Below are 22,353 nucleotides of genomic sequence, written 5' to 3' on the forward strand. Positions count from 1 at the left end.
TTATGTGCCTGTGTGTATGTCCCTTTTTCCCTGTTTGTGTTTATATATTCACACATAGTCATAGAAACGTTCACACTCATATATGAACTTCTCATAAGTGTGTGTCTTCTCCCTGCACTCCTCCCCCAACCCATATTTTTTCCTTGACATTTGCAGAAGTAATTTTTTCATCACAGTAAAATGAGGAATGGATTTGTTGAGTATACGTGTCAGAATTCACCATGGTCAATTTTTAACAATTCTCTTTGAGTTTTTTTAGTATCTTGATATTAGTGTGCTGAACATTATAAAATGTTTGTTGAAGGATGGAAGGTTGTCCTGGATTTTCCTGATAAATGGCAGTGGGTTTAAAAGTAATTATCATTTTAAAATGGACATACTAGGTTTTAATATTTTGAAAGTAGAAGGAGTTTTCTAATTTAAGCAGCAATGAAATTCTTTTTTTTTTTTAACATTTTGTGTATATTTCCCTGTGCTATACAGTGTAATCTTGTTTATCTATTCTACAATTTTAAAATCCCAGTCTATCCTTCCCACCCTCCACCCCCCCGGTAACCACAAGTCTGTATTCTCTGTCTGTGAGTCTATTTCTGTCCTATATTTATGCTTTGTTTTTGTTTGTTTGTTTTTGTTTTTGTTTTTGTTTTTGTTTTTTTAGATTCCACATATGAGTGATCTCATATGGTATTTTTCTTTCTCTTTCTGGCTTACTTCACTTAGAATGACATTCTCCAGCAGCATCCATGTTGCTGCAGCAATGAAATTCTTTAGTTCATTTGCCTTCTGTATATTTACTCACTCAGCATTTGTATATTGAAGACCTACTAGGTTAAAAAAGGATAATCTGCTTCATCATGTCCCCTGGGAATAATATCTTATGAATTAAATGGTTTAATACCACTAAAAGAAATGAGGTGATGTAGCGGCTTTTGCTCTTCCCCACTTTTAAGCAGCTTTATTGAGTTTAGCGTTCACATGTCATATATTCTGTTTACAATGTACGGTTCAACAGGTTTTAGTACATTCACAGTTACGTGCAGCCATCATCGCAGTCATTTCTGGCACATTCTCATCACCTCAAAAAGAAACAGCTAACTACTTTCTATCTTTACAGATTCTATATTCTGAATATTTTGTATAAATGGAGTAATAATGTATGATCTTTTGTAACTGGCTTCTTTTACTTATATCATGTTTTCAAGATTCATCCATATTGTAGTGTGTATCGAGTATTCATTCCTTGCTGTTGGCCAGATAATTTTCTCCTATATAAACACACTGTATTTTGTTTATCCATTTGACAGTTGATGGGGGCGGGGATCATACTTTAAGAGAAATTGAAGATGAAACTTTAAATCTCCTGATTTTTAACAGTAAGTGATGTTCAAAGGCCACCTTTTCCCCGTGATTCTCTTTCACTTATTTTGCAAGTGTTTATTGTGAAGATAATGTTTCCTGGGTCAGTAATCTTATTCTCATGGTGTTTTGTGAAGTCTGACCATTTCTGAATTGCCTGGCCTTTTGTCTTGACCTTGTACACTCTTTCCATCAGTGCCATCTGGACCTCGTAGTCAGTTTGGACTGACCATGTCTTTTCAGATCTTCTCACTCAACCAGAAGATCTAATTGGTGGAAAGACATGAAGAAATTTCAGAGCACGTAGGTACAACAAAATGATCGCTTTGATCAGGTTGGTGTTTCTTCCTATGACGTTAAAAAACAATCAGACAGATTTTAAGGAACCTTTTATTGAAAGGTTAATAAATTTTTTGATTTCTCGTTTATCATACCACCATCTAAGATATATACTTGCGCTGTCCTGCTGTGTGAATTTATAAATGGGTTTGATTAAGCAGAGTAACTTCGTTGCTTCTCATTTGCTGTTGTTACTATTACATCATGAGTAGTGGCATTTACATTGCAGTTGAACACTCTGAGCCCTTTAACTTTTACCATACACTTCATCACTGATAATCAGTTTTTGCAAGCTCTGTAAACATTGCCTATTCAAACTCAGACTTATATGATTCCTTGTATAAATACAGAAAGCATACTCACCTTATAGTAACTATAAATTTATATTAATAATCTCATAATCAGAGTTAGATAAGATTTTTTAGGTTGTTATAAAACTTCTTTGTAGGATATTTAAAACCATGGTCTTTTGGTCAGTGTGCTCTGTTTCTGTAAGTCGTATCTTGTTTTGATTCCTGATCGTAAAACCCTGCAGCATAGCAGGTGGATATACCCTTTTTTTCATCAGGTATGTGTTTTGTAGTCAAGTAAAAGTAAATTTCTCTTATAGTTGTCTAGTTCGTATTGGTCATAAGTAAGCCCAGAAGTTATCCACCATACCAGGAAAAAAAAAGGAAGAATAAATTTCTTTGCTCAAGCTGCATTGTGACTTAGGCAAATTTAAGACACTGTGTTCTTCTACAAAGGCAGCAGATTTTCCAAGTCTTAGCTAAAACTCAAAGTATTTCTTTTGGAAGTCATTTCTTTTCAGTTAGTTTTATGGAACAGCCATGTGAAAATGAAAGAGGAAAAACTGTCTTGAAAAGTATACGGGGAGTTATTTCCTGACTGAATCACCATTACTGTCATGTGAGTTCTTTAGAATCTTTGTGGCAATGCTTGAAGTCCTGTCTTAGGTTCCCGTACACAGGTTGCATAAATGTGTGTGGAGGTCCATCTTTTCTTGGCCATGTAGAAGATTACTCTCTTTATCCACAACGCTTGGTAGCTGTTACTTTGTAATTACTGCAGAGTATTCTGAGACAATCCTGGGATAATTAGTTTTTAGATTCATTACAGATAATTTTCTATTCCAGAATTTTTTTTTTAAAGATAGAAGTCTTTGAAGGACAATTTTCTTACCTAATGAAAAGGTTCATTGGCCCTTTGGCACCTAACATACCCATGCCTTTCCTTCTGGGACATGTCTGTATGTTCAGAGATGGATAATATAAATAATGATGAATTCATAAGAGTTAATTATAACGTAGACTCCTGGGGGTCCTCATGGGGTGATGGCCGACTTTACCTATTTGTAGGGAATTTATTTTATAAAGAAATGTGTTCTTGTTAAAATAAAAAAGGTAAGCCCTTTCACTGATAACCATTATAGCCAATTTATGGCTTGTATACCTAGATTGTACCACCTAAGTTTATGGAAGAGACTGGTGGGGCAGAATGGATGCTATATTAATGATTGGCTTTTTAATAATTCAGTTTAAGTGTAGGTTGTATACTTAACTATTAAACATTTAGAAATGATTCAAGTAAAATTTCATAATCCAAGTTGTAAATCTTGGTATCCTCCCCAGAAATGAATAAGGAGAAAGTGGATTTAAGGATTTTTAGTGATGTGTGGGATATTTGGCCAGGGCTAATGAACATTTGAAGGGATCTCCTGGCAAGTATTTTTGCATGTGTGTGCGTGGAGACGAAACCCAGAACTGAAGTTAGTTTTATTTTTAATGGGTTTTTTGAAAGGGAGAGAGGGTTCTCTTTCTATGATTATTCCTTCAGAATGTGTTGTGTTTCTGTATGCGCCATGGCCTCATTTTGCATTTTGCTATTTTGTATTAGTAGGTAGCTTTTGTAAGTGTTCCCAAACAAGGAACAGCTAATAGGAGGTGTGTTACTTAGCTTGTGTATAGTGAGAGACACTAAACATTACCTGAAGCAACAGTCTTTGCTTTCCTGAGAAATGCTGCTGGTGAGAAGATTGGTGTCCAGTTCACATACACTTGCAGAGTCCAAGGCAGTTGTGAGTGTAATAGAGCTAGAGATGCTTCAGTTTTAGTGATAACAGAATCTGTTATTTGAATAGGGCTTTGGAACTCATCCAGGATACTTGCAGATGAACTCTTATTTAATATTCAAATATCAAAATGTTACTGACCAAACCTTGATTAAATACTTTTGTACTAAGGCGGCCTACTTTATGTATTTTAGATGTACTTTTGAACATGAATATTCATAATTTACTGGTTTTAACCGTGTATCTTCTTTTTCTGTAGTTAATGGAAATAAACTGATTAATAATTGGGAAATCTACCTTATCATTTAAGAGATGACACCTATAACGATACTGCTGAACCCCAGTATTAAAACAAATACTAATCCCTGTTGTGTCTAACTTAGAGGATTATAGTATAAATAATATGGCATCATATACGTCAGAGTGTTCATTTATTCATTAAGACAAAATCTGTAGTAAGCATTTTACAAGGCGTTGGAAAATATATTGGGAAGAATCATAAGGGGAAAACATCATTCAAATACAGTGTGTGAAGTTTCTTGAGGTCATGAATGGTTTTCATCTTTTGAGTTTTGTTGTCGCTAGACACAGTGCTTTATGTTCATTATTTCTTCTAAATCTTTTGACACTGTTGAGATGTTATTGTGACCATCATTTTACAGATGAGGGAGGAAGGAAGCTCTGAGGTTGAGCACCTATTTGCCAGTATACATTGTAAGCCCAACAGACATGTTGCCCTGCCCTCAAGGAGCTTAAGTTTAGAAGAAAAGGCAGACCTTAATCAAGTAATCGCACGGGTACAGGTGTGTGTGTATATGTGTGTGTGTCTGTGTGTTGTGTGTATGTTATAGCTAAGTAAGTATAGATAAATGTACTGTTCACACCTGTGATAAGTGCTGTGACAGAAAGATCCCTTATGAAACAGGAGACTGAGGGGAACCTGCCTTGATCAGGAGATGAGAGCAGCTGCCCTGGAGAATGGAAGTAATACTTGAGTTGAAAGCTCGTAAGGTGACAGGGGTTAACAGTACACCATGGGCGTTGGATGGTGGGCAGGTGGAGGGGCTCTGCCCATGGCTGCCTGGCTGACTGTGAATGGGAGGGAGGGCTCCCACAGGCAGCGATCTGATTCCTGGAACCTCTGGCAAAGTGCTGACTTGACCTCCACGTTTGTTTACTCCTTTGCGACATGCGGGTAATTTCTGAGGGAGAGCTAATGTTTGTAAAGTGTTTAGCAGAGAAAATGGCAAATATCCAATAAATCAAACTATTGTTAATAGGTAGTATTTACTGTTGCAAATGAATTTCAAAATCCTACCTTTGAAGAAAAGACAAAGGGATAAAGAAGGAGAGATGGTGCTTCTCAAACTTGGTCAAGGGTTTCCTTCAGTTCTTAGGGTCTCTCCTCTGAACCTCTGCCCACGCGTGCTGACAGTTAAGTGCTTGAAGAGCGCAGGGACTCTGCCATCCATTTCCTGCCACTTAACATAGCACTTGGCTCCGCGGTGATGGTTTTTTGCACGGTGATGATATTTGAAGCTGTAGGAGTGGATGAGACTGCCAAATTAAAGAATGAATAGCCTGGCCGTGGGAAACACCTGTGTTTATTTACAGTGGAAAGAGAGTGAACAGCTGCTGCCAAAAAACTCGGATAGTTGGTCTCTACAGCCCAGGAGTGAAGGAGAATTAGTGCATCGAGGTCTGGGAGGATAAGGAGACTAGAGAAAGGGCCCAGACATGATGAGACCGTTCCTCTCCAAGAAGGCAGTTTCAGTGGGGCAGACCTCAAATTGCAAAACTAAAATGTAGCTGGAAGCAGTGGGTGCTGGGTGCATGGATCTTTCTTTCAAAAATTCCGCGGTGAAGGTAAGCAGAAGGAATGATTACTTCTAATGAGTTGCAGGCTTAAGGACACTGATTATTGTTCTTGTTTCTGGGGAGCTGGGAAAGCCGATCATGTTGACGTTGAGGACAGAGTTTCAGGGCACTCCTAATGAGGCAGGGTCCTGGAGGTGTGGAGGGGTTGCTAGCCCGAGTTGGCCAGACCTGCAAAAAGGTCCTGCATACGTAGGTGGGCACAGTCTGGTCAAAGTGTCGGCCCTTTTTCTGGTGTCCCCTCACTACCACTTTGTTGTCATCTCCGGATTTGCTGTAGTGCCCAGCAGGGAACGGGAGGCACTCAGACATTAGCTAAATGAAGAAATGGATGTGATCCCCAAAATGGAAGCTTCACCAGTTCTCCTCTTCTCAGCTCTCTCCTTGAAAAGCAGGGACATTTTTGAGGCTTCACTGGCTTTGATAGTTTTATGATAATTTATTTTTTTTAAGTGTGGATGAGTTGGCAAGTGATCACATTGGTTCTGTTTTGTTGTGAATAAATAGTATGTCAACGTTTTATGCCGTTTCAAAAATGTTATTTAGAGTAAAACTTCCTTTGAAGCCACGACAGTCTCTTACTCAAAATATTTATTTAGGCTGTATTGTTTAAATATATATAATTCCCTTAAGGAGCAATTGTAGTCTATATAAATCTGAATTTAAAACAAATAGACCTCCTGGAATTCAGAGAAATACAAAATGGATATTCCAGTGCTTAAGTGTTTATATACAAAAGGAGTTGAGGTGTTCAAATGTTTGTATGTTTAGGTACAAAACGAGTAGAATTCGTGCAAAAGGATGATGATCTGAAAAGTGTAATTCCCAAATGTGCCAGCTGTATAAAGTTACTTAGGAAGAGAAAATATTTGAATCATAAACTGGTTCTGAGTGAATGAATGAATAGTTGAACCAATGAACAAAGAAATATATATGAAAATAAAGCAAATCTATTGTCTCTTAATTTGTTCTGTCCTGAATATAGCTATAATTAAAATTGACAAGTGTGTTTTAGACCCAACGTAAAATGAGGCTGTTTTTGTAAAATAATTAAATATTATGAAATTAATTATTTAAAATATGTGTGTCTTTTGTGCCAGCGTTAACATAGAGTCCTTGAGAGATAGTCATTCCTTAATTTTGGTAAAGCAGGAGTGATTTTTAGTGTTTATGAGCTTCTATTACCACACTTCTGGTATATAAATATCTTAATGTCACCGTGGTTGCTACATCTGAATTTATAAAATAGGTTGTCAAGTGCCTTGTTTTTAGTAGAAACCTTGCTCTCTACATTGTTTTATTTTGTTTTACCATAGTGCAATCAAATTGCGAGTTTATTAATGAACATGTTATTTAAAGAAGCTATTTCTAACCTGGGGTGTTCTGATATAGTGCTCAGTCAGTAAGCCTTTGAAGTTGAAATAAGAAATTTGGGAAGAAATATTTCTCCTTCTAGCCTCTAAATATATATATTATTCTTGCTTAGTCATCATGTCCTTTTCTTTCCCTGTTTCTTAGGACTACTTCCTTGAATCACTAATTTGTATTGCAGAGTTTTACAACCTAGCGAATATGTCATTCGACTGTTGACATTGGAAGAGAGGCCCCAAAATATCAGGCAGGTTATACAGTTGCATATTTTTCTTGCAGTAATAGAGGCGCAAATTAGGGCTGGAAGCCCAAAAGGAGTCTACAGCGAGGACTCTTGACATTGGACACCAAAGAGGGACCATGGATTTAATTAGTGTTCAGAAACCAAAGAGAAAGACTTTAAACCTGCCTGATCTAAGGCACAGGGAACAGTAAAAGCCTGTTCAGTCTTATTCTCTGTACGTGGAATTTTGCCCAACCATGTTAACAATACCTAAAATACTGTCTGTTACAAACTGAGACAGTTTATATAAAATCCAACTGGTTCCTGGAATATGAGCATCTGGAGCTGTGTAAGTGAGTGTAAGTATCGGGCATAGCACTGCAGTTTCAGGTAGCCCCATGCCTCTCCCCACTATTCCCCCACCCTATTCCCCCGAGATCAGCAATTATTGATTACATCTAAAGCTGTAGAAAGATCTTTTCCTGGCAGTTCAGGTAGTGACAGTAGATTGTTAATCTGTGAATGATCAGACTGAATCCCTTCTGTCTTCAGAATTTCCATGCAAATTAGAACTAAATGTGTGAGATAAATTTATTAACTGTAGTCTGGGAGCATAGGTCAGCTTTAGCACAATTTTTAAGCATCAGTTTTTAATGTATAAAAAGTTACACTTCATTAATGCTAATTTTCTGTGGATTCACTTTATAATATAAACTGGTGAGGTGATTTTTAAAAGTACTTGTAAAGAAATGAAAGATTTTTTTGAGTGTTTCTCAGTTTTCTAAGATATAGTGAATTGTTCCATATATAAAACATTCACATAAATATCTTTTCCTAGTCTAGGGCTGATCTAAAGACAAATTTAACCTTATTTTCTAACATCACCAGTAAAATAGAAGGAGGGTTGTTTTGTATTTTTCAAAATAGGAATGAAATGGAATTAGTATATACGAAGAGGGGGAAAACAGGTAATTGGGAAGTGATAAGTAATACGAGAACTGTGCTAGGTCTTACTGGGCCAACAGGAGTGTCTTTCAAAATGTGTCTGAAAGATCAATAAAGGATTTGAGTGTAACTCAGCAGAAAAAAAGTAATAACCTAATGATATTATTTGTACACCATGTTCTACTTTCACTTGAACATTATTGTACTGGAATGTGTATTTTTCACATTATTGCCAAGTGGATAAACTTAAAAGTGAATATTTGGTTGCAGCAATATTTTTTTCTCGCTCTCTGGTCCCTGGCATTTTGTAGAATATGTAATCCTTTATTCTTATTAGACTTGGTCTTCACCTCCAGTTTAAAGGTTATCTATGAACAGTGTGAAACATCCTATTAGTGAATGAGCTTTGTTTTCTAATATTTTTTGGTAACAGATTTTGATGGTTTCAAAATTTCTTTTTAAAACTCTCCAGGCCCCCGAAGCCGTCAAAAATGGGAAGTGTGGGGGCTCTTTGTTAAAATGGTGAAGAAATACAGTCCCTTTGACCAGATGCTGATCTGTCTTCCTCTCCTTTTCAGGCCATCCGCTGCACACTGGTAAACTGCACGTGTGAATGTTTCCAGCCGGGGAAGATTAACCTGAGGACTTGCGATCAGTGTAAACATGGCTGGGTGGCACATGGTGAGCAAAATCTGGGCTTCTCTTCCCGGGCTCGTTATGTTCATGTGAGCCTGCGTTATTTTATTTTATTTTTTTTTTAGAACAGCCACTGGCCTGGAGGAGAGAGGGGTCAGCTGTGCTCCAAGTGTTAGTTCACGTTCAGCCCACAGCGCCCAAATAGCATATCCTCGGCTCCAAGAATAAGGCCAGGTGGGCAGCTCTCAGCAGAAGGGCGAGATGTTTATAGGACAGTTGGGCCGTGGGGTTCTGACTGAACACAGCAGCAGCCAGCAAGCACCAGGCCTGCTGGAAACGCAAACATACCACAGTTGGCCTCTCACGGCCTGGACCTCAGAGGGAAGCTGGCAGATCCTCTTTGCTTGAGGAGAACTCCCCCGTGACTGCTCACCCTTGTTGTCTGCCTTCGGGGCTGAGTTTATCCTCCCAGATGTTAAATTTTGTACAGTCTAAGGTGGGCCAGAGAGTGAACGGGGACATTATTTGGCTGGTATCTGAAAAAATAATCTGTAAATACCCCCTTTCAGCGTGCATGGGGATTGGAGGCGGCTGGCCTTGGTGCAGTGTGGGCTCTGTCAGCTTCAGTGTGTGTGGGGGGCCGGGGTGACCCGGGGCCGAGGCTGGGAGTGGGGGGGCTCTTAGCTGGAGGCGCAGAGCTCTTCCGTCCGTGGGCCTTGACCGAGCCCGTAGCATATTCTTCTGTCTGGTTTGTTTTTTTATGTTGAGGCAAAAGGCGACTTGGAAATAAGCAAGGGGCATATTTTCTTCACTTCCTAGACTGTAGAATTTTAAAAGATAGGTAATGTTTATAGAAGAAATCCTGGCTTGAGACTTTTTTTGACAGCCTGGGGTATTGGCGCTTAAGTGGACATACTCTTCATTCCCAAGCAGCGCCAAGTATCCAGTGGGTTGTATTTTTATAAATGTCATGTTATTCTAGCAAGATCTGAGGTAACGACACCGGGCCATGCCTTGAAATGCTTTTAATTTGTCATGTATCTGGCCTGTTGGGGCGTGTGTGTTGGTGTTGTGGGGACCTGGCAGCCGTGTTTCTGTGAGGGAGACAGAAGAGGTGAATGTGGTAGTGGCATACACACACACACACACACACACACACACACACACACACATACATATACATATACACACACACACACACACACACACACACACACACACAGTAGATATAGTAGTATGAGGGGAACGTACTAGAAGAAGTGTGCCTGCAGACAGGGCCACAGTCCCCTGGTGCCTTCAGGGACCCAGCTCTTTCCTGCTTCATTAACAAGGCCAAAATCTGTAGCAATGCTCTGTCCAGTTTGGAACAACAGTTGAGGTACAGTTACTTAATATGTAAGTGACTTCGTTCAATGATTTCTTCTGTACTGGTTTGATAGGGCTGCCATAACAAGATTCCGCAGAATGGGGTGGAACGGGGTGGCTTAAACACCAGAAATTTATTTTTTCATGGTCCTGGAGGCCAAGACGTCCAAAGTCAGGGTGGTTTCATTCTGAGGACTCTCTTCTGGCCTGCAGATGGCTGCCCTCTCGCCGTGTCTTCACGTGGTCTTTCTTTGGGGCGCACACCCCTGCCGTCTCTGTGCATTTTTATAAGGATGCTGGTCAGATTGGATTAGGGCCCACCAGAATGGCCTCATTTTAATTTAATCATGTCTTAAAAGGCCCTGTCTCCAAATACAGTTATATTCTGCTGTGCTTGGGATTAAGCTTCAACATAGGAATTCAGGGGGAACACAGTTTGGTTTATACCACTTCCTAAATATCCTTCTTTCCCTGAATAAGCACTGGCTCTGCTAGGTAATAGCTTACGCCCAAACCCATCAAGAATCATGGAGGCAGCGTGGGGTCAAATCCTGGCTCGACAGCTTTGTTGGCGTGTAGCTCAACAGCACTGTATCTCAGGTTCCTCGTCTGTAATAGAGGATTAGTGATGCCTACCGTGCAAGATGACTGTGAGAATTAGATAAAATATATGAGGTCTTTAAAGTAAGTGATACAAGTTAAAAGTAACAGACTAGACAACCTGTGAGCTATAAAGCAGGGGCAGGTCAGTCATTAAATAAAGGACTTTTCATTCATTCACTCTCATTTTTCCCGAAGCCATCTTGCGTTACCATCATCGGTCTACTGTGGTAGCCGTGTGAGTATAAAAGTCTACTGTGTCACCAGTTTATTTTATCTCTACAACTTCCACGTGCAGATTACATTAGTAGTGTAATAGGGGAAAAAAGCAATATTTCTTCTTTTGTGAACAACATAAATTATCCCTGGCTGGCGGATGTTTCTAAGATTTTCTGAGGGATGTGGTTTTTTTTCCACCAAACTTGAATAAGGTATTTCTGTTACATCAGACTGAGGTTTTCCTACTGTGTCATTAGAAATTCTGTGTTTCTGATATATTAATTTCAAAGTTTCTCAGATCTGACTTTTTCCTCATCACCATTATCACCTTGACTTTTTTTCCCCTACCACTAGGGACATACCTGTATACAACTCAAAATATGCATGCACCAATACACAAAGCCCTCCTTTCCCCCGTTCATTGGGACAAATATGACAATGAGGGGTTGGCTCCCAGCTCCCGAGTTGGCGGTGGGATGACAGCACCCACTCTTTATGCCCTTGGCACTTCAGCACATCGCTTCATTCTCTCCCCCTGCACAGAAAGCCCTGAAATCATGTCTCCAGTCATACCTGCTCAGAGCTGAGACACAGCAGTCTTCCTGGCTGCTTGCTCAGCACAGTGTCCTATGGGTGGGACAAGGAGGAAGGAACTTGTTTTCTTTACTGTGTCAATTTTTCTCTTGACAGTGGCTGGAACAGCAATAAGACAACTGAAATACATCTCACAGAATGATTTCATCATAGCACTGAACACACTCCACCTGCTATTATACTGTAAAAAAAATTAGTATTTGCTTCTAAAAAAGAACTAAATGCCAAAACCAAGTGTTATCTACAAAAAAGATGAAGTTTTAGAAATGTGTTGGCCTCTTTTGAGTAAATGTCTTCCTGTCTCCTTTGTTACCAGCAGCTTCAGTTTCTTCATAAGATGTTGAATTTCATGGGTCATTATATATTATTCATACACATATACACATACTTACATTCAGCACTCACTTCATAGCCTTAGGTTGCTTTGTAAACCTACTTGAATTGTTGACATTAGTTGCTTTAGAAAAATCTTGAGAAAAATGTTTTAAAAAATGAAAAGGAGTGAGTATTTAATTGATCATACTGTAACACCTGAGTTTTGAAATTTACTCACTGAGCTGAGGTGCTATTCATCAGTTACTTCTTGAAATCTTAGCACCATTGAGTTAAAGGGAAGAAAACCCCAAAACGGTTCCTTGACTACCAATAGGTATTTCCCACTGAATTAATAAAGGATTTCCTGGTCTTTTTCCCCTTTAATGAATTTCAGCTCTTGCACTTTGATAATGAAAACAAGGCTTTATTGAATTTAAAATTATTTTAAAAAACTTTTTGGGTTACAGGTTGTCTATACTGACAGTGTATAATGACGCACAGTTTCTAATTTTGTCATATTTCACAATCTTTGGTTGAAGGACTCCAGCATACTGCCCCTTAATTCACTTAACAAGTTTATTTTTTTTTCCTTCTTTGATTTGCATTTTTTCTATGCTTTTCCTTCATTTGCCTAAAATTATCAGAGTGAGTCTGGAAAAAAATGTTTTAAAAACCACATTTCCTGCAAATTTGATTTTTCTTGGTTCAACAGTGCCTAAATAAGATACCAGCGTAAGAGCAGCAGTGGGCTTCTTTACTGGTGACATAAATGTTGGTGTTGGTAGAAATTGATTTGCTGACATTTTGACCCTTCCCCCCATACTAGAATAGTAATTCGGCCATTCACCGAATTGGAGCTTCAGTCAAAGAATTTACATAGTCTTACAAAGGAGAAAGAATTACTGGGATATACCCAGGGGTAAAGTGGTGGGTAGGGAGACGGGAGGAAGGGTGCTTCCTACTCATTCTCCTCTGAGGAACCTTCTTCTAGTGATGAGTGTTACTAATCACACTTTACCGACTTTGAAATACTTGAAGTGGGGCGTAAGGGTGTAAGGTACTCACTGTCCCATTTTTATCATTTATTATTTGCAAATTAGTATTAGTCTGTGGTCTAGATGATGACTTTATTTCGAAACCATTTAATATAAATAAAGCAGTAAAAGTTTTAAAAAGTAAACTGTTCTAAGATTTTAGGACACATTGAATGGTAATCTAAGAGTACTAGAAAATTATTTTTTTCATGATGAGGTATATTTGATTTGCTGAAAGAGGTGGGCTGATTTTAGAAAGATAATTTATTTAGAATTTTTCTCTTTGCTTCATCAGTCATTTTTACTTCTGACAAAGCCCATTTGTTCACACTACCTTTAAAAAAAATCCACTATTTCTTGCTATGTCTAGTAAGCATTTAGCCAGAATATGAGGCTTGATGAATAAAAAATATATTACATAGCTTAATGAAGCCCACAGTAGCTTTCTTGGTACAAATTATTTTCTGTATAGAATACTTAGCCATTAAGTACTTGAATTACTTGCTCATCAAGCCAGCTGCTTTCCTGCCAGTATTCAAACTATTAAGATTTTTTAAAATATAAAATGAACAGGCTGGGCCTGTATCATCTGGATCATCAGTGAATAGATAATTATTAAACATACGTCCTGTGGAAAGTACTGTGCCAGGTATCCCTTGGTTCTTCAGTTCTGTGCCACAGAAATGGTGAGCCATATAAAGTTAATTTAGTGTCATATACCAACCAGCTTTATGGTTTAATGTCCTGTAAGACTTAATATTCATATAATCCATTAATTTCAAGCCTTTCTTTTTTGTAATTCACTGGAAGTAATTTTTCTTTGTTTTTTTTTTTTTCTTTTCTTTTCTCGGCATCTTTAAATTTGAATTCCCAGCTCTTTGCTTGACATGTATTATTGGAACAGGGGTATTTATAGAGACGCTCACCCAAATAGAAAATATAGGACATCCCATTAAATTTGAATTTCAGGTAAACAGCAAATAATTTTCTAGTATAAACATGTAGCTTGCAAATTTAGCTGAGTGGTCCTGTATTTTTATTTGCTAAATCTGGCTAGCGTGCACCTAAAAGAAAACCCTAGTTAGGCTTAATTTGCATAATTAAGTCCCAAATCGGAGCCATTGGTTCTGAGCATTCTGTAATCAAAAACCTTTTGATTATGTTCATCCTACATTTAGAATCATGAGATCTCAGTATTCTGTATACAGATTCCTCAGATGTGTTGGCTGCCTGCTACTTTACAAGGATTTTAAGCAGGGTGGATCAAAACCAGTAATTTTTTATTTTATCCCATGAAAGAGTCACATGTCTTTGTTATCTGTCCCAGTCTGTGCTCTTTTTACGAATTGTCTAAACATCTGTGAAAGTAGTTCATCCGCAACTGGTAACTGTAATCTTCTCCCTGACTTGAGTCCAAGGGCCAGTGTATAATTAAGTAGAAATCTTTCCTTTTCCATTCTCTTTTCTTCACTAGTCTTTCCGCTTTCCACCCCAGTAGAAGTCTTCCGTCATAAGCAGTGAAGGGTGACATTCCTATGACATCATGCTTATTTTGAGTAATGCAGCAGCAGTTTCTATAAGATCATTTGTGAATTTGTTAAGATTAAGAGAGGAAGGTGAATAAAACAGAGTATCCTCTGACAAAAGAAAATAGTGCGCACAGATATTAACCTGCAGGAAAGCACCAGCCCCCCTTTTACCGATCTGGAGATTGTCCCAACAAGAGTGAATTTTGCTTTGGGAGGGAATTGTTGCAAAGGGGTATTGAGGATTAGTTGAAAAGTGTGAAAAAGGTACTAGCTTCAGACCTTAGCACAGAGAGGGATAAATGCAGGCTTCGATGTGGCAAAGTGAGAAGCTGATCCTTTGGGAAGATGTAGATGGTCATGCTCCCAGGGCTCTGCTGGGAAACCCGTAACTAGAAACCTCCAGGCTTCTTCCTCTGGTGCCCTGGTTTGGAAAATATGGCAACTAATGGAGTATCTGCTTAAAAGAATTTGTGTTTCTAGAAGATTCAGTTCTTCCAGGTCATGATGCTGAAACCTGGCTTGTCTAGCTGCAAAATTCTCTCTTAGTTAGGGACACTGGCTTTTAGCTGCTTCTGAGCTCTGGTGGGGCAGCTGGATCCTGGTCTCTCCATGGACAAAGTCCTTGAACATCTCCCCACTTATTTTTATTTCAGAGAGCAAACACAAGGCCGCTTTCCTGCCTGGCACAGGGGGCCGCCTTGGCTTGACCTGAGGGCACCGTGCCCTCCTCTGCTTCTCTCCTTTCCTCCCTGATCACAGCTGATAAGAGCTGTACAGGGAGGACATCCTCACAAACATGACGGTTTGCTGCTTGATTAATGTCTTTAACTATGTCCTTTTTGTGTCCCTGAGCTGCTTATTGTGATTTGTTTCTCAGCCTGCCCACCTTTGGGATGGTGCTTTGAACTCCCCAATTTTTTTTTTTAAATCCCAGCAGAAACAGCACTTCCTCTTCAAAGTCCTGGATTCTCAGCCTATTAACTCCCAAGTTTTGTTACTGTGTTTTTTTCTTGCTCCATCTTATTCAGATGGAACGCAAGGTGGGTCTGGTAAATCCAGTGCCGGTCCACTGCTTAGGACTTTGTAGGGAGCATCTTGCCATTGAAACCTGCAGAGCTGGAGCCGCAGGGTATGAAGAAGCTTCAGGTCCACAGATGGGAGGTAAGATAGAGACGTACCTAGGAGTGCAGCTCTGTGTAGATGCCCGTCCTGGCTCTACCTCCTGCTATCGGTAGGACCTTGGTCAGGTTACGTAAACTCTGCATTCTCATCCGTGAAATGTGGGTAATGACATTGCCTAGTTTGTAGGATTCGTTCTGGCATTAAATGGGATAATCTACTTAATGAGTGTTAGTTCTTATTTCTTAGTTCTTACAGAAATAAAACTTCAACTTTGAGGACATGACAGACATATTTTATCAGTTTAAGTGGTTAAAAGTTGGGTGTGTTCAGGCTAGTGGTCAAATCCCATCTCAGTCTCCAGTTAGTGAGCTCGTTCTTTTCTCTGTAAGCTCATAATAATAGGAATCTACCTGAGTATCACAGTCAAAATGTGAAGAGGATTAAATGAAAAAGTGGACTTATATTAATGATAATACCTAGAGCCTCATGAAGGTTTTCTTCAGTGCCCAGTGCTGGAGTGAGATCACCAGTTCCTTTGGCAATGGGGCCAAGTGTTCCCTAGGTGATCTTGTTTTTCCCAGCAAATTCAGTTTGCTGTGTCATACCTTCCAATTCCTCTAAAATGTCACGTGAGCCCTTATTTGAATAGAAGTCTGAAACTTTTTTTTTTCCAAAAGTCACGTGCTAAGACGTGCACATCAATTGAAATGAATTGTAGGAATACTTTTCTGTTGAAAGTCAAAAACAACAGAGGTAGATGAATTTTAGTCAGGGTTAAGTCTACTTTTGCCTATTTTCACACCTGCACTCTTGCATGTGAAGTGCTTTGATGGGCTAACCACTTTATCATTTTATTGCACTTTATTACATCATAAATTTTTATATCTTGCTAACGATCCTACAGGAAGCTTAATTGTTTATAGGAACATCTTAATTAACTGGAGTTCACCAGGTTAAGCAGAACACAAATTGAAGGGGTTATAAATGAAACATCCTCAGCTCTTCTCATTTTACTCAAGATGCACTGTTCAGGTAGTGAAGAGATGCTACTGGATTATAAGGACCCAGGACCCCTCAGCAGTGCTCTCAACCACTCTTCCTTCTCCTGTTGTGTCACAGTGATGACTTCCTCTAAGCGTGGGACACCGCCCCACCATACCCCACTCTACTCCTCCCCCATTTGAAGAGATAACTACGGTATTTCAGAGAAATTCTGACTTGTATCCTGGGAGACATAAACTATTGTTTGTGCAAGTCACTTCTTACCAGGTTTTGTCTTCTGGGAGGGTAGAAGTTTGTAACTCTTTAGAAGCTTGAGTTAATCTGTCATTAGTGAGTGTATAACCAAAACACTGTCTAGAAAGTTTTAAGGAGTTATTGCCACAACTGGATAAGCAATGTCTGTTAAGCGGCCCAGTAGTAAGGGCCCTCTCTCCTTGGAGCTATTCCTTGATACACAGGGAAATCCCTACTTTGGCCTTCTAGGTCTCCTAGCCTGCTTGTGTGGTTAAGTGACACTACAAAAACAAGTGTAAACCCATTTTACTGAAAGGACAGTTTTGTTGGGCTTAAAGTTCAATTGACCAAAGGATGACTCAGGCAATCCTAGACCTGGCTGTCCAGTAGGGAAGCCATGATTGTGGATTTGAGTACTTGAGATGTGTTTAGTCCCAACTGAGATATGTTGGGAAAGTGCACACTGAATTTTAGAGATGTAAGCTTAAAAAAAGGTAAAATATCTCACTGAGAATTTTTCTTATGTTGTCTACATGTTGGTAAAATTTTTGAGATATTGGGGTAACTATTGTTATAAAAATTAGTTTCACTGTTCTTTTCTTCAAAATGAGATTAGAGAAATTAAAATTACATATGTGACTTGAATTGTATTCCTAGTAGATGTGGCTGTCCTAGATAGATCCTCAATGTGAGATAATGCATTTGGAGGACTGAAGCTTAGGTCAAACTGGTTTGCTGATAGAGTAGTTAAGATTGGTGTGAAAATCCTAAAATCCTGAATCCAGGCTCCTGTCCTCCCTTCACTCAACACCGTAAGCTCTTTCCCGGTCCTTCCTGCTTGCACACCTGCTGCACCATCCATCTCACATCTGCTCTTTGCTCTGCTCTGGTCATCTGGGAAGCAGGATCTCCTCCCACCAGGAGCCATAAAGTATTCCCTTCTGTATACTCTCAGCACACTTTACTGGGACCAGAAGCGTGATTTCTGTAATACCCCTCCACTCGCTTGGGACGTCTTCATCTCTGGGTTCTGGTAGCTACCGCAGCATCTCTCACGGTCAGTGGGGAGAGCATATGGAACAAAGGCTTATGGGAACTCCTCCTAAGTGTATCTGAAATTCTCTGGTTCCTAATTGCCAGTTTCTTTTCCGGCCACCTCTTCCCATTTTAAATAGTAAGCACAACCTGCAACCACCCTGTCTTCAGTCACTGTTTCTGAATTTTTCTTTTCCAGCCCTCACTCTTTTTTCATCTTTGCTGTTTCCCTCTGTCTTCAGACAACAAAACAAGGGAAAGGTAAGAGGGAGGTTTTAGTAGCCTAACCAAGAAATAAATTTTAGAGAGTTTAAATTTGTGTGATCATTAACAGATGGGAGCATCTTTATTTTATTCAGGAAGTAGGGTCTCATGTGACATCTCTCTCACTTTTATTTAGTAGTTCTTCAATATTCCTTTGCCGGCAAAAAATCCTCCCTTCTTTTGGCTGTTCGTGTTCTCCACTATGAGTAGAAATTAAAAAACAAATCAACCTCTCACATAAAGGAAAACACCTGTTTGGCTTGGAGAAATTGGCCAGGGAGGTCTTTTTCCTGACAGGCCAAAAGCGACCATCACAAGGCCCCTTATAAAAAAAAAAAAAAAGTCAATTTTTTTTCTTCATTTCATGTGAGCATTGGCAGAAACTCTGACAAGCAGTTCTTCATATTTTATTATGTTCTTGTCTGCAGAATCTCTGTCAGGCAAAAACCTTGTCAGCGGAAAACCTGTCGTAGGATCAGAGGAGACAAAAACAGGTGTCACACAGGCAGTCAAAACTGAAGGAAAAAAAAGATTAGGCTAAAGAGAGAGAGGCAGACAATTACATTAATGCCATTGCTTTTATCTTATAGATGTGTGTTATTATCTAGGGGTGCTGAGTGCGCAATTGCCTCAAAGAAAAGTAGACAGGAGACAAGGGGAAACTTGATCGTTATTAACTGAAGAGGCAGTGTGTCAAAGCTGGATGGGGTTCAAAGTTTTGCAAAAGGGAAAAAAAAAAATGCAGGCAGCCAGCAACGGTTGTGTGGTTCTGCTTTCGGCTACATAAACCTAGTAGCAATCTAACATTTTCTACTTGGAAACAGATCATAGAGAACAAAATTAATGAAAGATTTCATTCGGAGGTTTGGGGAGTAGCATTCATCCTATAGACATGCGACGGAATCATAATCGTTTCTCTCATAAAATCCTGCCACAATGTGAGACGTGAAGACAGGCATTTGTCAGTTCAGCTGTGTTGTTTGGATATATTTAAAACACCTATTATCAACACACTTTTAATTAAAAAAAAGCTATTAAGAAACCCTTTTACTAAGTGTGAACATCTGTACGTGCAAGCTGTAAATTAGGAGATCACATATGTGTGCCTCAGTCAGAGACTAAATGAACTTGGCAAGTGTTTTCTATGACCAGTTTTTAAGTACAGTAAAATATCCAAAGGAAAATATCACTGCTGCATTTTAAAGTTTGGAATTTTTTATTGTGCCCTTTGGTCCTGATTAATGGAACTTGTTTTCCAATGAGAATTAAGAGTCATCACCATCATCAAATTGGTAACCAGGGTTCAGAGAGCTAACCAGTACCCTCCTCGGTTTCTTTGTGTTCACATCATTTCAGGAGACTTTTGGGCTCCATGAAGTATTTGTGATGGGATCAAATAGTTTCATTTTGCAAGTGGCTGAAACTGGAAGCTATTTAGCCTTGTTGATAACTCATACATGTCAAGTAGTAGAGAACAGGATGGTAACTTTTAAGGCCTCCCTCTGCTCAGCCATACATCGATTATATTAGTGGAAAAGCCGGCAAGCATTGCTTTAGTCCTTCACATTTCCTTCTCAAGCGTTTTAAAAATTGGTTACTTTAGACTTTTCCTAAGACTGCCTTCTTAGCCTTTTTTTTTTTTAATGAGCAAATCTTTATATAGAGGTCTTTTATCCCGCCAGTCACGGATGCAAAGCAGTTTGATACTTGATATATGCATTAAGCAAATCCAGCAATCCAGAAGAAAACACACATCAGTGTCAAAAGTGTATATGATAGGCCAGAGTTTCAAGGGATTACAGTGGGGGAAAAAAAGATTGATTATAGATTTAGAATGAGATTTCAGGCTGACTTACTGGGAGAGAGCAGGAAAAGTACTTGTGACACAAAAGTGACGTTCATTTAAAAAAAAAAAGACTGAATATAATCATTTCTTTCTTTTAGGTATTTCCTACCAGATGCTGGCTTTTTGTATCACTGCTCTCTCTGTTTTGAAATACTTCTTCACTACATGAGATAGAGTTTAAAGTATATGTTCTATCAAAAATAAATATGCCTTGTGTTTACAATGTTTTCATAGTAAAATTCTTATACAGATAGATGCTGCTTCAAGAAAATTTAAGTCTTTAGAGTTAATAAATCGGGATTAGGGAAGAATTCACGTTTTGTTCATTGTATAAAAGGACTCGCGTGGTCCGTTCAGGTAGCATATTTCAGTAGTTACTTTTAAAGGGGGTATGTTTTGTAGTTAGTGTACATTTAATTCATTGATCTGTGAATTAAGTGAAGCAAGGTTTGTGTGGTCGACTTTCAGTTGGCCTTGGCGACTAGAGATTGGCTGGAACAGCAGCAGTAATAAACACAGTCCCCAAACCTGGCTTCAGCGGGGAGATTGTTTACTCAGTCTCTTCCTGGCCTTACTGTCGAGTTTGCAGACTGCGTTTTCTCTTTCCCCTTACCACCTTCTGACGGAGTGGCTTTAGGTGAGGAGAGACGTGTGCCCAAAAGTTGGCCAATGGAAGGAGGAGGAGAAGTAACGCAGGGACCTGTTTAATCTCCCAGCCAGGAGAGCGAGCTTCTGAAGAACCCAGCGATGACAGTCCGCTTTTATGTGTGCCTCAGCCAGGCTTTAATGATTTCCAAAGTCTGTTGTGAAGGCTTTATTATGCATAAGGCCACAGGGGGGAAGTGCCAATCAGTCTGAAACATTACCTATGTAGTCTCAAGTGGAGCTCGGATTCTACCCTGGCCTCATTGTGGGTGCGGTGGGTGCATATCCATGTGCTCTCAAAGCCACACATCAACTAGGGAGTGATGAAAATCCACAGGGCGGGGGGCTCCTTGGAACAACTTCTGTCCCCTTTCCCTTTTTACAGATAAGGATCCCATTCCTAATGGACCATATGAGTATTCGTACACATATCCCTCATGTATTAAGGGACATGGAAAAATCAAGGACCATTCACATAAGGCATAGAAGGTGTAGTAATGTAATCAAGGTTTATGGAAACTCAGGTGGTTTTTTGGTTTTTTTTTTGTCTTTTTAAATTTTAACTTAAAAACACTGACACACTATTTGTTTAAGAACAAAAAAAGCCTTTGACACATAAGGGCTGACGGTTTTTATCACCAGACTTGGGGGTCAACTCTTTCAGCTCCGTATCATTGCTTTTCTTCTTTCCTTAAAAATATTCTAAAAGCAAGCCTTCTCTCGCCTTGGTATTGAATACCCTGATTAATTCAGCCTTGACAGTTAGAGTTGGAAAGTTGTGACTTAAACGGAACATGAGTTACTTTGTACTTAATTTGCTCCCAGTTACTTAGTTCTTTCCCCCGAAAGTAGTGAATGAAACATGCAAATCTAAATATTACTTCAAGGCATAAGGACTTTTTCTCTTAGTAACAGTCATCGTCTGCCTTCCTGATCGATGCCTTCATTCACTAAAAAGTTTTTAATATGTCATCATTGCCATTTATTAATGTTCTCCCCAAGTGCTGCAGCTTTTATTACGATCTGGCTTACAGTCTTCGGGTAGGTTAAGCCTTTGCCTTGTGCCCTGATGCTCTTGCCTAGTAAGAGACCTGAGTCTTATAATGGGAAAGGATTGATGTTATAATGATTCCAAAGGGCCCCTTTATGATGAAATTCGAAATACGCAAAATCCCATTAAACCTGTAGAAGTTCATGGGCTGGCTACACTGAAATGACATATCATTATATTGGGTATGGTGTGCATATTATAAAGTGGGGTGTAATTGGAAATGATCGGTCGTATTAGAAAGAATGAAGAGCCACCCACCTTCATAAATTCAGAGGTTATGGTCTGGTTATTTGAAGTAGGAAAGGGAACAATATTCTATTTATAAGTAATCAAAACTTAAAAATCTGACCCCAGAAATTACCCTAATAAAATCCTGTCACTAACTGTTTTTATTCGACTCTTAAAGTAATCGTGGAAAGAATTCCATAAAACAGCCCTTTAAAGACACCCTGAAATGTTAACCTATTAGAAATTAAAATCGTATTCTAGGACCCAGAGCTCCTAAAAGCTGACCACTTGGTGCTGCTCTAATTTGGAATCCTAAGGGGGGTTGGGGCAGGAGACGTGGAGTTCTCGAAACAATTAGCTTTGCAGTTTCGGCCTTACTTGGCTTTCTCCCAAAAAGAAAGAATAAGGCTTCTTTAATTTTTTTTTTTAACTTGTAAAATTGCCTCAAATTAGC

At 39.1% G+C, this 22,353-nt stretch overlaps 1 protein-coding gene across 17 annotated transcripts in view; it reads left to right on the top strand.

Moving 5' to 3' along the window:
* Positions 1-22,353, top strand: part of BNC2 (basonuclin zinc finger protein 2) — a 403,534-nt gene that overhangs the window by 245,995 nt on the left and 135,186 nt on the right. For 15 of the 17 annotated variants that reach the window (XM_072959373.1, XM_031676985.2, XM_072959379.1 and 12 more), the window contains one exon: positions 8,759-8,861. In XM_072959373.1, the coding sequence (XP_072815474.1) occupies positions 8,759-8,861 (103 nt within the window). Of the gene's footprint in view, positions 1-5,332; positions 5,633-7,160; positions 7,260-8,758; positions 8,862-22,353 lie in introns of those variants that run through there. The other 2 variants (XM_031676989.2, XM_072959375.1) reach the window with 2 other exon arrangements.

Source organism: Vicugna pacos, chromosome 4 (assembly GCF_048564905.1).
Source record: "Vicugna pacos chromosome 4, VicPac4, whole genome shotgun sequence".
Lineage (NCBI taxonomy): Eukaryota > Metazoa > Chordata > Mammalia > Artiodactyla > Camelidae > Vicugna > Vicugna pacos.